This window comes from Mixophyes fleayi, chromosome 1 (assembly GCF_038048845.1).
Source record: "Mixophyes fleayi isolate aMixFle1 chromosome 1, aMixFle1.hap1, whole genome shotgun sequence".
NCBI lineage: Eukaryota > Metazoa > Chordata > Amphibia > Anura > Limnodynastidae > Mixophyes > Mixophyes fleayi.
Window position 1 is genome coordinate 149,361,103 of NC_134402.1, and position 15,833 is coordinate 149,376,935.

General features: G+C 39.1%; 1 protein-coding gene and 1 long non-coding RNA gene across 3 annotated transcripts in view; one reads left to right on the top strand and one right to left on the bottom strand.

Moving 5' to 3' along the window:
- The window catches only part of LOC142143638 (melanopsin-B-like), a 99,007-nt gene extending 98,199 nt beyond the window's left edge, over positions 1 to 808 (bottom strand). The window contains exon 1 of the mRNA XM_075201633.1: positions 741 to 808. Within this exon, the coding sequence (XP_075057734.1) occupies positions 741 to 761 (21 nt within the window). The 5' untranslated portion in view covers positions 762 to 808. The remainder of the gene's footprint in view (positions 1 to 740) is intronic.
- Positions 1 to 15,833, top strand: part of LOC142143642 (uncharacterized) — a 150,744-nt gene that overhangs the window by 72,465 nt on the left and 62,446 nt on the right. The window lies entirely within an intron of this gene.

A 15,833-nucleotide genomic window follows, 5' to 3' on the forward strand; every position in this document is an offset into this window, starting at 1 on the left:
CTACAAATCGCAGCGATGCATATTTAAGCACCGCTGGAATCCATCATGTCGGGGCCACTCTGGCAGGATAGCTGCTAGGACAAGTCAGGGTTGTCTCTCTGTAATAAGTTGAAAGCTGCATGTATCCCAAAAAACTCAGCACATGGTGCTAAAACTGTATAAAACCAGATAAAGGAGCCAAAAAAATGCAGCGGTCATCAATGACACTGACAACAGAACACTTTAGGGACAATGACATTTGCTATTTTGAAAATTGTCAGTTTAACTGTGATCATAGTTGTACAGACAAATAACTATATTAATAATACAACTAGAAAATCAGTAACAGTGACAGCCATTCATTCCAACAATAATCATCAATAACAATGCAAGCAATAGGAATAACACTAATTTATAGAGTATATTATCAGGGTATACAATGACGAGATACATACACTATATCTATCTATCTACCTATACGGATATAACTATTGTTCTTTCAAAACATATATTCCATCATACATCATGGGACCATCCTAACATCTGTAGTTATTGACACGATAAATGGATTCTGTAAATCTCATAAAATCGGTACATGTGATTGATACTAGTGCTCTCGATTGTGAGACTCTGTCTCCATTCATTGCTCACAGAGAAAGCAAGTCTGTATAAAATAATTCATCTAGACCACAGACATAGAAAAATAGAGCATGATTTAAAATGATAATAAAGGGCAGAAAGTTGGTACAGCAGATCCTTACCTCCAGCTCTGTCATGCTCATGTCGATGTGGCTGGCAATCTCCCTATGATGAGTTGAAAGCTTTGTGTATCTCAGTCTCAGCATATAGTGCTAAATAGCAGAAACGGTACAGCTGAGTCCTCTCTGCCCCCCCTCACATCAACATGCACACAGCCCTATTCGTGTATCTGATTACAGCGAGTCAAATCAATTCCTGACTGAGCTGACGGAGGCATGATGTGAACATACAGGTGGATTATTTTATTAGTAAATTCTTCTGGACTTTTGCTATCTTTCATGCTTTGTTTGATTAAAAAGGATAGTTGCAATATTTAATTTGTCATTGTGTAACAGTCTTCTAAGGAAAGGTTGCCTTGATCCCATGTCCTGAGAATGTATTTACCATAGATAACAATTATTATTTAATACTCTGACTTTATAGGGTTGCTGTCAGTATTAAGCATTTAAGAACCAAGGTCTAACTAAATAGACAATATAATATCTTGTAATAGGGAAATATTTTCTTATGACTAGGATTTCCTAACTTCTTTCTGTCAGGTGAAATATTAAACATGGAGCTCCAGTATATGTAGGGATAATATGCCATATCTACATATTCGGGCCAGTGACACTGAAAACTAGATTTGAGCAGACTTGCTTGTGCAAATGTAGCACAAATGTAAACCAGAATACCTTCATTTAGAGTTGCAGCACAGTATCTGTTTTTACTGAAAAACAAGAAAAAAAATGGACCAGATTTGCTGTGCTCTAAATGGAGCCCAATATGAGTGATTCATTCAAGTAGTCCAGTGCTGTAGGCTCCTGCATTTTGTACCTTTTCTCTACAGCCTTTTGTGCCCCCCCCCTTTATAATTAATGTTGTCATTTGGGTAATACTGTAACCTGATCAACAGTTAATTCTTCTGTCATTGGAATTGTCACGAACACGCTTCCAACTTCCGTGACTTTGGGTGTTTACTGTATGAGGTTACACACGATTCCAGCATTCAGTCTCTCTCTACCTATCACACAGGTTATAGACCTGCTGAATCGCCCCACAACAGTGCTCTCACACCCCCACCCACTTCAGGTTGGCCACCAGCTATTGAATACATGAAATAGGACCCCGATATACTGTCCCACACTGGCACACAAGACTTCTGGCTACCCACAGGTTAGCAAAGCCCACAACAGCAATCAAAGTGTTAACTCGTCACACCTCCAGACTGTTACACAAATGTAAATGCAAGCACACACTAGGCTTGTTAGTCAAATGTATTAACAAATCACACACCTGCAATCAAAGGGTTAATTTGGTTGAGCTATATATTTCTTAACAGGCTAATGGATTCGTTAGAGTATCAAGGACGCCACTTATTAAATTTATAGATTTAATATACAAAGGTACAGGGCATTTAGATATAAAAAAACAATTAATAAACAATTGACATAACATACACAAGCAAAAAAGTTTAAAATAAATGGGATCGAGTTCAGAGTATAACTTTCATGAGTTGCATAATCTGCGCCATGAGAAATTGGCTTGGAAGATGGACAGCTTATCAGTGAGGATTGATTTTCCCAAAAGACTGACCATTTGACCCTTCCCAACACAGGTTTTTTAAGCAAAATTAAATGGGACGGCCTTCACAGGGGCAGTGTTAATGCTTAAAAGGGGGGCAGGGATGTCCCCGGGGTGTCACTATAGTTTGCTTACAAATATTCCAAAAGTTTGGCCTTTGGTAACTCTTACAGATACATTCCAGAGACATAACTTCCCCTTCAATAAACTGGTTATATTCTCCCACACATTTAGTACCAGACATGATGGAATTATGACAATGTGACATGTGATTATAGCTGATCTCTGATACCGCTAGTACCTGTCATTCTCAACCCTAGTGTGATTTCTGCTCCTCAGTATGGAGTGGCACACAGATTTCCCAAAATATGACATTTTCCTCGAAATTCATATTTCTATATACCTGTATAGGCAGCCTTCAAATGCTGCCTTTGTCTGCAAGGATGTCAAGCTGTGAACAGCTCCACAAAGTCTATTTAGGTGTCCAAAAAACTAACTTCTGTCAGGCTATAGCTCACCGCAGGGGCCTTTGAAGCTGCTGCATGTGAATCTGCTATCTTCTAATACTGAGATGTGTAGAGCCACCAAATAAACATACAACAGTCCTTCTGACTTCGCATTTTACACTTTAGTAGCTCAATTTAGCAAAGGATTTATTTGATATACCATATTCGCACTGCAGTTATGATTTAGGCCTTATTACCCACAATTATGTGATGGGTTAACCCTTATAAATAACTTTAACTTCTCTATGTTCACAACAAGAAGTAAGAAAAAAATGGACATTCAAGCTCTCCGATACTTCAGCACTCTCATTAATGTAGAACAAGACAACCATATGATTTGCGCAGAATTGCAGATTATAAATTTAATAAATTTCTAGCCAATAACATGTATTCATAAAACCATAGAGCTGTAGAAATGAGTATTATTGCTCACATATATATATATAACAAGCATTTATTAATAAAGCAGAATAAACACCACATATAGCAAATATAGATCACAATGTGGTGTATACAGACAATACATATGAATATATCAATAGGTAAATTGACGTGTATGATACATTCAGAAATAATAAGTCAATATTGGAAACATCACATATGACTAATTAAAAGATGATTAAAAAGTTGTAGGCATATATATGCACTTGTTCTCATTTAGTGAGAGTCATGAGCACGAATATTTCTCATTTGCAAGCCAAATATATGAGATGTCTTCCTCCGCTATTCCAGACAATTTGCCAATATTGCAATATTATGGCCGGTTGTAAATTGAGAAAAAAAAGTAGTATATCTTTGTAATAAATTTCTGGTATTTAAATTGTAACTCCGCTGAGATGTAGAAAAGAGATTGATTCTTTTAGTTGGTGTTACAGTCAGGTGAAACAGATTTATCACAAATTAGTTGTACCTTCAAGCTGGAATAATAGGAATAATTTCTCAAGCTTGAGAAAGTCTGTTTCCAGACGAAACACGTCGCTTGTCTTATGCTGCCTCACTGCTTTTGAACTTACTAATTACGGAGACACTCGGTTTTTCAGTGAAACTTCCCTTTAATATTGATCCGGATTCCCTGGAGGTGCACACCGAAGAAAAATATCTTATATACATGCTGATTGAGCCGACCCGGCGATGAAAAGGTAAAACCTTCACTTACCCTTTGTTCGGGATAGAAGTACAGCGCTGGTAAAGAGGTCAAATGAATTATTCTCAGATACAATTGGTGGTGTTTTCTATTCCATAGCCGCTGTGGCGGTAGGAAGATATAACCAAAATATTACTAACTGGGTTTTCAATATTCCTATTATTCCAGCTTGAAGGTACAACTAATTTGTGATAAATCTGTTTCACCTGACTGTAACACCAACTAAAAGAATCAATCTCTTTTCTACATCTCAGCGGAGTTACAATTTAAATACCAGAAATTTATTACAAAGATATACTACTTTTTTTCTCAATTTACAACCGGCCATAATATTGCAATATTGGCTAATTGTCCGGAATAGCGGAGGAAGACATCTCATGTATTTGGCTTGCAAAGGAGAAATATTCGTGCTCATGACTCTCACTAAATGAGAACAAGTGCATATATATGCCTACAACTTTTTAATCATCTTTTAATTAGTCATATGTGATGTTTCCAATGTTGACTTATTATTTCTGAATGTATCATACACGTCAATTTACCTATTGATATATTCATATGTATTGTCCGTATACACCACATTGTGATCTATATTTGCTATATGTGGTGTTTATTCTGCTTTATTAATAAATGCTTGTTATATATATGTGAGCAATAATACTCATTTCTACAGCTCTATGGTTTTATGAATACATGTTATTGGCTAGAAATTTATTAAATTTATAATCTGCAATTCTGCGCAATTCATATAGTTGTCTTGTTCTGTATATACGGAGACCCAACACTGTCTCTTTTTTGAATTGCTGCATCTGACACCGATTTTTTATGATATATACTAGCTTTATACATGTTATATTAGCGCCAGAGATTTAAGTTACTCTCGTTAATGTCACCACTTGCAATTCTACAATATCATTAGCCTGATTAGGGCATTTGGTATAGACTATAGATATATGTAAACTTTAGTATTGGTAATGTACATAATTTCACTAGGTTTAATTATAGTTGGTACACTTATGTTTAGTTTTACCACAAAGTCAGAAGTGCACAGCAGGGGCCACTTCAGAGCATGCATGGTTCCGGTGCATTCACAGTAAAGCCACGTATGCACAAGATCAGCACATACTCAGATGAGGATCATGCTCTGCTCTTCTGCACATACACTGGTCTAAATTGGGGCTTCACTGCACATGCACCAACCCCATGCATGCATTGAAGAGGCCCACATAATAATCATGTATATGATGATTATATGTAAACTCTGTCCAAGGAAGCAAAACCACCCAATGGCCTTGGTGAGCAGTGATATATGCCCTGAGAAACTATTCGAGGACCTGATTCATGCTTTACATTAGGCTGATGATTGTACTCAAAATAAAAATCTAGTGCCTTGCAGTAAACCCTCCAAAATTCAGAAACACATTGTTCTCCATGGTCTGATACAATGAAGTGGCATGGATGGAATATTTCTTTGATGAAAAGTTGCAGTAGTCAACCCCTTAAGATGGACAAAGTGGGATATTTTCAAAATATGGACTGAAAAGCATAAGGGATCCTTTGGGTGTGAAATATTGGAATGAGTAGCAGAAGAAGCAGACCAGTGAGAGACTGACATGGAAGTTTATTTTGAACACATACAATCTTAAACAAATCATTCACATCCTTCTTTAAATCAGGGCACTCATAATTTCTGGTGATTAATCAATTAAAATGTTTTGGAAATCTTACACACACAATAAAGAAGACAAGTCAATGGCCAACGATGACATGTTTTTCTTTGGGAAGAAGGTAGATGTAGAAGTTATAATTATATGAGAGGGCTCCTGACTATATTTTTGCTCTAGGGCATCATCATACTCTGCGGGTAGTAGTAAGAGGTGGTAGTATGAGGATGAAGTCAAACTGAGAAAAGAATTGCGCCCATTGGGCTTGTCAAGGGCTCAACTGCTGTGCTGATAGATTATATTATGACCTAGAAAGATGGTGCTGGGATGAAGTATTCCTTTAAAACGATGGCTCCATTCCTCCAATGCAGGTTTTATAGCCAGAAGTTCTTGATCACCAATGGAATATTTTTTTTCCAGTAAAAGAAAAACTTTAAGTATGAACAGTGAAGAATAACTTTTTCATATACTGAAAGCAAGATATTGGTTCCTGTTACCAGACAAGCCATCCACCACCTTTTTGGCAACTGTAGTATCTGTAGCTGAAATAAGGTATCTAGTAGCAAGGCAAAACCTTACCATTTAATATTTACTACCCACTCACAAAGGAAGTCTTCATGTTAATTCAGATGTGTGTACCACTATCTATGATTCAGAGGCACTATAGCAGATATCCTTGATGGTTGACTTATAATCATATACACAAAATATATAATTTTCTTTCAGCCACTTACACACAGATTCTACTATACATATGTATTCTTAGATACACACAACACATCACAGGGACAACAATATTTACAGTGGTGTGAAAAAGATTATTGCCTTTTCCCGATTGCTTATATTTTTACATATTTGTTACACTTAATTGTTTCATATTTTCAAACAAAATTGAATATAAGACAAAGACAACCTGAGTAAATACAAAATACAATTTTAAAATGGTCATTCCAGTTACTGAAAAGTTATCCAACAGAAACTGGCCCTGTGTGAAATAGCAATTGCCGCTTAGTTATTCATTCAACCAATGAACAAAATTGAATTGATAATTGGGTTCAATTAGGCTAGACACAATCAGGCTTGATTACTGCCAGCTCTGTTGAATCTAAACATCACAATAATAGAACCTTTCCAACAATGTGAAGTTGGATAAAAGGGTCTTAACAAGTAGCACTGTATGTATAAGTTATTCAAATACATCAGTTGACAGTTTGGAAAGGGTGCTTGGACTCTAGTGAACCACAGTGAGAGCTATTATCTCTAAATGAAGAAAACTTGGTGAATCTTCTCAGGAGTGGCTGGCCTACCAAAGTTCCATAATGAATGCATTGGTGACTTAGCCAGGAAGTCACAAAAGAACCCAACTGAACCTCTAAGGAACTGCATTTCTAGTAGGGAAATGACAGCTGTGCCCCTCTGCCGGTGGGATCCCTACAGCCTGTCCTCTACTGTGATAGCAGAGCCCACGGTATACCCAAAACACACTCCTGTCAGCTGCCAATTTGGAGAAGAGCTGGAGACTGGAGAGTGCACCACTCATAGGGGCTCACGTACAGTTAAACCTGTATGTTCTTAGAACATGTGCAGTAAAAAGACGCACGTTATAAAAGCCTATTTAAAAGCATATGTTTAGTTGCATATGTGCCAAGCTTACATCATGCATACATTAGACATATGCCAAATTCAACCCATGCACGCTTAGTAAGGAAATCTGTATTTTAAGCAACTAAAACAGATGTAGGTCTTACTTTACATGAGGCCCATGGTGTGTGCACATTGTAATAAAACTTCTAGTGAAGAACATGGTGGTGTAGGAAGCCATTCATTTTTATGAGAGAGGAGGGTGGGGTGCATTGTGAGGGGATTGGGTGAATGGGTACTGTGACTGCCATGTGCGAGTGGCCCCTCAATGTCCTGTTGTATACAGAACTACTGTGGGCTGTGGATGCCTGGTAGAAACCAGCTGTAATGGAACTACATGTCCCAGAATGCCTCATTAGTAGTTGTTAAAGTATGCTGGACCATGTGAGTCAAAGGTTATCACAAATCAGACATTTCTGCTACAATTTATATTTTTCCTGATTTGTATATGCTGTATATAGAATTAATGTGGTGGAAACATGTATCCACGTTCCACAGTAATTTTATACTCACGTCCCCTCCACAGGCTGACCACACTCCATCAGTGTCAAGTGGGCCCCTACCATTGGTTTCCATGGTGAGCCCTTTATACTCCAGTTTGACACTGTATGGTTGTGTATGCTTTAATATGATTACCCTGCTGCCTACTTAGACTCTTCACCTGTAATGCCTGGTGCACCTCGTAGTCTGTTGTGCGTTTTTCAAGTGACTCTGTCATGTAGGTGGCATGCCTGACTGTGATCGCAGTCCTTGGGCGCATGCGCATGTCAACCTTAGTCTGCATGACTAAACAGGTGCACACATTTCAATTGTCGGCCTAAGAAACACTATTTAAGCTGACCATTGACATAGGTGTGTCGCCATATTATTGTGTCTTGTGCCAGTATATCAGCTCTTCATTATTTCTGTCCAGTTTTCTGTTCATGAACATCACTTGTTCTCACTTGCCAGGGCATCTCTCTGATGTCCTGGCATTGTCTAGTGATGGACAGCTGGTTCCATGGTCATCCTCCCCTTGGAATCCACACCTGCTTCTTGCTATACTTAGCATGCTCTCGATCCAGCATGACCCAGGCCTACTGAACTGAGGGTAAAGTTCCAGAGGAAAGGTTGGTTCATGGTTGAACCTATGAATCCAAGAACAGTACTGATTTAGATTCCAGAACCCCTGACACCTGCCTTTTGACCTTGCTTTGTTTACCTTGACTATGATTTTGTCCTGCTAAATTTGACTAGTATTACCTTTTCTCTTTTTAACCCTGCCTGTTTGACCATGCATTTTCTTGCTATTTGACTGACTGGTTAGTAACTGTCTATAAACACTTATAACATGGTGCATCAAACCTGAGGGCAACTGAATACTGGTGAAGTGGCATTCTCTAAGGGAATAGGAGAGGCAGAAGATGAAGACCAAGTCAATTAGCCATTAGTGTTTACAAATGGGTCCACCTGGTCACATATTACATTATAATAAACACAAACATTATCTTTTAAGCATATATCTCTGAAATCAATCCCAGCACAAATTCTTCTGTGTCTGTTTTATGTTTTAACCCACATAGTTCAAGAGCTTTCTTCCTAGGTTTTTAACACAGGAAGATGCTGTCTGATAGATAGCACCTCCTGCACCATTATCTTTTAATATGAACCAAAAATAAATGTACCTGGCAGATTCTCTTGGGGACATAAATTACTTTAAGAGCTTTAGAGACAGTTGCAAACTTTATTTCTAATTAAGACCCTCGGTTCGTTTCCTGCTTCCCATTCCTACCAAATCAATGACCCCAATTTCCATGGACCATGTGGTTGGTCTTTAACATCTCTGGGAGTTTCAATGATTTTGGGAAGGGGCAGAGTTGATTTATTCCATTAACTTGTTTATTAATTCTTGGTAAGGTTATTTGTGTTAGGAACCCCTCCAGCTGGCACGACACAACCCGGAGTCTACTCTGCCAGTCAGGTGTTCACTGGAGCCCCTGGTGGTGGGCTGCAGACTGACAGAGGGTCGCAAAGTGTGTACCGGCTGGGGAGAACCCAGGCAAGCGGAGTGGAGTCCAAGCAGAGGTCAAGGGCCGGCAGCAGATAGCAGTACGAATAAACAAGCTGAGGTCAGGGGTCACGAGCAGACAGGGAGGTCGGTATTCAAGCCAGAGGTCAGTGTCACGAGATACACAAGCAAAGTCCAATTCCAGGCAAAGGGTCATACACGGGTAATCAGCAGAAAGTCCAACAGGCATGAACAAGACACAGAGCAGGTCAGCAGACTGGATACAGAAGCTATAACCGGCAATGAGGCAGCAGACCTCATTGCCTTAAATACACAGATGGCCCAATCAAAACTTACATGCACCCCTGCAGACTAATCAGCAATATAGAACCAGACCAATCAGGGCTAGTCCCTGACAGACGCACACAGATGCAAGCTAATGCCTGTAACTACAGCCCCCTGCATTAATTAGCCCACAGGCTGTGCCCGTTTTTGCGCATGCGCCCGGCTTCCAACACTGCCAGGACGCAGCGCTATGTGAAAGGCGTCCGGCCGTTGCCTTGGCGATGGCCGGGCAGGAAGGGGAAATGACATCCCGGTCGTCAAGGTGAAGGCCGGGACGCCAGAGGGAGCCAGAAGCAAGCCGCTGCGGCTGTGAGTACCGCCGTGGCTCGTGACAATTTTTCAAATATATTGTTAAACTTTGTGGCATTCCATGATATTTTTATCATAACTTTTAAAAATATTTTTTGTTTATTGAGCTATTATTTTTTTATGTCACACCATGCCCAGATTGGCAGTAACTGACAATGTTAATTATGAATTAAGAAGTCCTTGGTAATATTTTGTATACTGATCATCTTTTGATGACATAGGCAATGTACATTAAGGGCGTGCTAAGGGGTGCCAACGTGGATGCGGCCGATTCAAGATCTGGGCATCTTGTACATGTGTGGTTTTTTTAGCCATATTATTTGCACCAGCCACAGGGCAGGTGTAAGTGCTGATTGACATTGATGACTACAAGTATGCGTATCACTAGATAACACACAACATGTGTTTGCAAGAGAAACTATAAAAATGCATTTTATGTACAGTACGCATTAAGATCATCCTGATTTATGTATTTCATGGGAAAAAAAGTTTTTTTAGACATATTCTTATTAATGAGTATAGTATTATGAGGTGGTAATATAACTGTTCTGTCTGTCTGCATACTGCAAGTTACATATACCCTGATTCAAATGAAAACATATCTTGAGAATGAATGGTATTTGAATATTAGCGTATGTGCCTACAAATTATGTAAATTTTTTTATTTTTAACAGAATATTTCCATTATTTTTGCAAAGGGTACAAAAAAAAGGGTAAGGAGAGGGTGTTAAAATATGGGGAAGAGGGGCACATAGTGGGGAAGGAACACCTCAAAAGATCACAAAGAGTTGGTCACAAACCTGAAAGTACAGAAATATGTCCATAAGTACATAGTGGAACATATATACTTCAAACCTCCTAAACGAATAAAAATATGTTAGCAATCTAACACTGATGATTGCAAAAAGTCGACATTGGCAAACTATAAAGAAGCCTGACAAAGGAACATATCTTTGTAAGTGAGGAAGGTGATGGTTTTTTCCATTCTTGTGCTATGGCTGCCCTAGTAGCTATAAGGACATGCCCCAGCACATATCTATCCTATTCCGAAACAGAAGGTGGATAGTCGTGTAGGAGTGCCAGCTTTGGGGAAGAGAAACAGGATGCCAGAAAATCGCCTCCTATAAATCTAAAACTTTGGTCCATAACTGGGCAGGACCAGAAGGTGTGGAAAATGTCACCTCGTTCTAAGCAATTAGGCCAACAGAGTGGGGACACAGAGGGCCACATCCTATGTAATTTCTCAACGGTAACATATAACTGATTAATCAGCTTAACTAACATTTCTGTGTGGTTTAAACATCTGGACATATTAAGAGTTTCGGAAGATACGTTCCCACTCCTCGACGGAGAATTCTAAGTGGAGATCTGCCTCCCTCTGTAGCTGAACCCTAGATTTGGGAAGGTCAGATTGTGAATTAATAAGATTGTACCAGAAGGTGATACTAGCGTTATTGCATCCCTTTGTTAGTTTGGTAAAGTATAATGTTGGAGGGTCATATGGAAAGTCCCTTAACCGGCTGTGCTGAAATCCAGTGCCATAGCTGGAGATATTTGTAAAATTCACTTCTGGGAATATGGTAGCGTTCACTGAGGTGGGTAAAGTAGGTGTACGTTCCTAAGTCAAACGGATGGCTCAAGGATATAATCCATCTGGAAACCCACAATGAAAGATTTAGGTCAGGAATCAGCGCCACTGCTTGTATCGATACATTAGTGGTGGGACGGGGAATTACACCATCAAGGCGCCCCTAGTTAAAGCAAGCAAGTTGTGGGCTGGAAGTTTCTAGTCCGAAGGGACCCATTGTAGGTCAGCTAATGGGAAGTCTGAGAGGATGGAAGCCATCATTAAACACCCGTGTGGAGGAGAGCATATAGTGCCATGATGGCCTACAAAGTACCAAACCACGCAAGGACCCTTGCCAGATATGACCAGTGGAGTCTGTCAGACGCTTTTTCAGCTTCTAGAGAGAGCAGTAGCACAGCGTTATTGTTTTTGTGGACATGTTCTATGAAGTGAGAAACTCATCTGGAGTTGTCGGAGCCTGCTTGCCCCTGACAAACTCAACTTGGTCTGGATCTATCAGCTTGGGATTTAGAGAAGAAAGCCTATATAACCAAAGAGATTTCTGACCCAAGGGATCAAGTGGGGTGTTCCTTATTCTGGGATTCCTGTAGCATAAACTGGAGTTATAATTTCTGCTGGTAATGGATATTAACCTTTCTTAGAGTAGAAGCAACCTGGATGGCTGTCCCTTTGACAACTGCTGTAAGGGCCAGTAGTTGAAATTTAGAGGCCTCCTTGGGGTCATTAGTTTGTACAAAGAGAAGGGGAGACTCCTTAATAGCCAGCTTGGCTTCCAAAGAGGACAGTAAGTAAGCAGGAGGACGCCACGGGGGAGGGGGTGGGCTCCCTAGCTTCCAGGACCATACCACTGGGGCATGATTTGACCATGTCATGGGAAAAATCTGAACTTTGCGTTTATTCTGTAGTACCCATTTGTCGAAGAGAATAATATCAATCTGGAAGTATGTGTTATGGACAAAGGAAAAATATGTCTGGTCTCGTTCATTTAGTAATGCTACTCTCCAAACATCATAGAGGCCATGTTCTGCTAAAAGCTTCCCAAACACCAATGCAGTCAACCTGTCTAGTCTCAAGTCCACTACCAAGTTAAACTCTCCTAATATGATCAAGCTACCCCACTTATGTTTATCTATGAGTGCCAAAGTATATTTAAAAAAAACGGGATCTGCCTAGAGTTGGGGGCATATACAGAAACCCAGATCATGCTAATTTTTAACAAATCCTTTTTTTTGAAGGAATAGTGGTTGTCAGTGTCCCAAGCATCGGGATAACGATTACCTCCGATATATAATCATTCCCAAAATAAAAACTAATTTAATGCAATAAAACATTGTTGAGGTTACAGTAAGTTTTATTAAGGTAAGACATAAAAATGTAAACATTGATTTACAATTATATTCTATCATCATAATCCCTTCATTTCACATGCATAAAGAATTGAGTAGCTGTCCAGTTGAAGGCCAGATGGACAGATGCCTTAAGGCTTTATGAGTACAGTCAAGCCATATAATTAGCAAGATTACTATGGCACATAGTTAAAAATATATTACTTAACTCTTTCAGCACTAACCATCATAGTGACATTGTTCAAAAATATTTGCATAATAATCTACCCCCAACCATGTGAAACTATGTGCATTCTGCCCATTCTTCACATAATACCCTTCAGCTGTTCCTTCTCATTTGAGTTATCCGGAGATGGTTTTATTAAAATTTAACTTATTAGCACAAATCAATTGTAAAAGGTTGCACAAACAGCTTTCGTGTATACTTCTCATTAACCTTTTATGTCACAGACAGCGTATGCAGTGTCATGAACTCTCTAATAGTGATTGACACTGGCTAACCTAAGGTGTAAAGTCTAATGGGCGACTACAGGGACACCTGCAAGAAAGAGCTGGAATGTACAGTGAGTCACTTACAGGTCACAACCCCAGGTTCTCCCCACTAGGCAGCAGACATTGTCAAGGGCAGACCAAAGGTCAGGGTCACAAGCTGACAGATGCAAGATCACACAAGTAAAGGTTAGTAACTGAGATTTAGATGAGAAACTGGTACAGCAGTAGTTAGGGACAACCTGGATCAGAAATGGTAATGACAATGCAAAAGCAAAGACAGACGCCAAAGCACTTGCTGCTCTGGTACTGTAGTGTGCACTGAGCTGGCTTATTAAGTCTGACATCAGCAGCTGCAGCCCTATGACAGATTGGTACTTGCTTGTAAGTACCATCACCATAAGTAGCATATTACACTCTCCTTTGATGGAACACTACTATTGTTTCCATTCACTCATCTCTGAAAATCTTTCACAACCCTTTACCACTGTTGCAAGGTATCCAGGAATGAGCAAATACCATGACCCATACCCGATCTCATTTATTTTCTAGTTTGCATGTAGTGTATTTGTTTCCCTCCAGGATAGACCTCAGCCTGCACATAGGGTAATCTCACATTATTCCTTTAGATATAGCCATGAGTTAATTCGTTTCATTTCTCTTATTATACCATCACAAACATCTAACAATTGTCTCTACAATGTGATTGTAGGCATCACTAACATCACTCCATCAACTATTGTACTTTACAAATATTGGAATAATATCTTATCCAAATAATATTCATACAATGCAGCTTTTATTTCTTAAACATATTTTGGTGCTCAAAAATGTCAACAAGCTATACCTAAAAAAACAAACAAAACTTGTTTTTTTAAACAGCAGTGTCGCTAAGCCTATTATTGTCAGCAAGAAAAATGTGACAAGCAGAAGCTGTCACAGACTCCTGGCAGTTACCACTTCAGATATACACCACACATGAGCAATTCATTTGAGAGGACGTTGCACTGTCATACAACGTATTAACAGTGTGTCTATTCTTAGCACATTTCTATGTACACAGGGCCACATGTTTCAATTATCTTTACCACAGCAGCCTTTACCCTCTATGCATCCTCTAGTTTTGTGTGCAATATTTGAAGCTCACACTTTATTATATAAATATGACTGATGTAAATGATTATATATTATCTGCGCAGTACTGTGTAATATTGTAGGCATTATGTAAATAAATCATACACTTTGCTTTCATCGATCCTCCATTTGCACCAATTACAGCTTTATAGACGGTCGACATTCTAGTGTCACTTTTAGAAGATATTCAGTGGAAATATGTACCCACAACTGCTGTAGCTCTTCCCAGAAGTGTGATTTGCTTGTAGGTCATTGTCCCTGACCTTATGGTCAAGCTCATCTCACAGAACTTCAATCGGGTTGAGATCTGGTGATTGTATCGGCGAGTACACCAAAGACAGTACTCTGGCAACCTGTTTCTTCACCAAATAGTTTTTGCACAGCTTTGAAGTATACGTTGTCCTGTTACATGTTGAAATTTGCACCAAGAGTAGAATGTTTCTGTTGGCAATGATTCCACTAGTATGGAATGCTCTACATAATTTCTTCATGTTGCTGACAAGGTAAATTGGGGGTATAAAGTCAATTGCCAATTACACTTGCAATAATTTCTGACTGCAATTCATTTCCATCTATTCCATTTTATTTTGCCAGACATAAAAGAAAACTGCCATGTGATCTGTTTGCCCTGTAGAGTCCAGACCATGTGTTTTATGTAGAAATGTGTGCAGATCCCCATATTTTGGTTTTGGTTCTAAAACCATCTTTGTGTTTTGGTTTTGGTGAAAAATCCTCATGAGCTTTGGTTTTGGTTTTGGATCTGGATTTCATTAACAAATTGTGGAACATAAGTACATAGATGTGATTTTGAGTTATTTTTGGTCCTACATTACTATTTATATCAACATTAATTTACAGTTATTTACAATCTATTTTCCAATGATCTCCTCACAATTGTCCAAATTTTTCCCAATTTTTCAGCTCTCTGGCTAAAATTAAATTAAAAGCAGAATCACAAATATATGGCAATTTAATAAAGGATACAATCACTGTAAAACAAAAAAATAGTGGTACAGCAGTGTGCATAAAGTGTGGAATTCTACCTAGCTACTAACTCTTGCTTCAGTTGGTTGTTGGTTGGCCAGAGACAGAATCTCTTGCACCAACCTCTCATTTCTAAAGAAATTCTACACCACTAAGTTATTGAGTCATTAAGGAGTGTATCTGACGATTTTGTGCGTATTGTCCACACATTTATTCTACGCATGTGTAGAGCTGGACTATATGTCAAGGAACGCAGCAGTAGTCTTGGAGCAAAAAGTAAACTTACTACACCATGTCATTTCAGGGAGGGAAAGGTGAAGAGAATGGACGTATGCACATAGTCAATGTACAGTAAGGTTGTTCCCATGCAGCAACGTCCAAGTCAACCTCCGGCG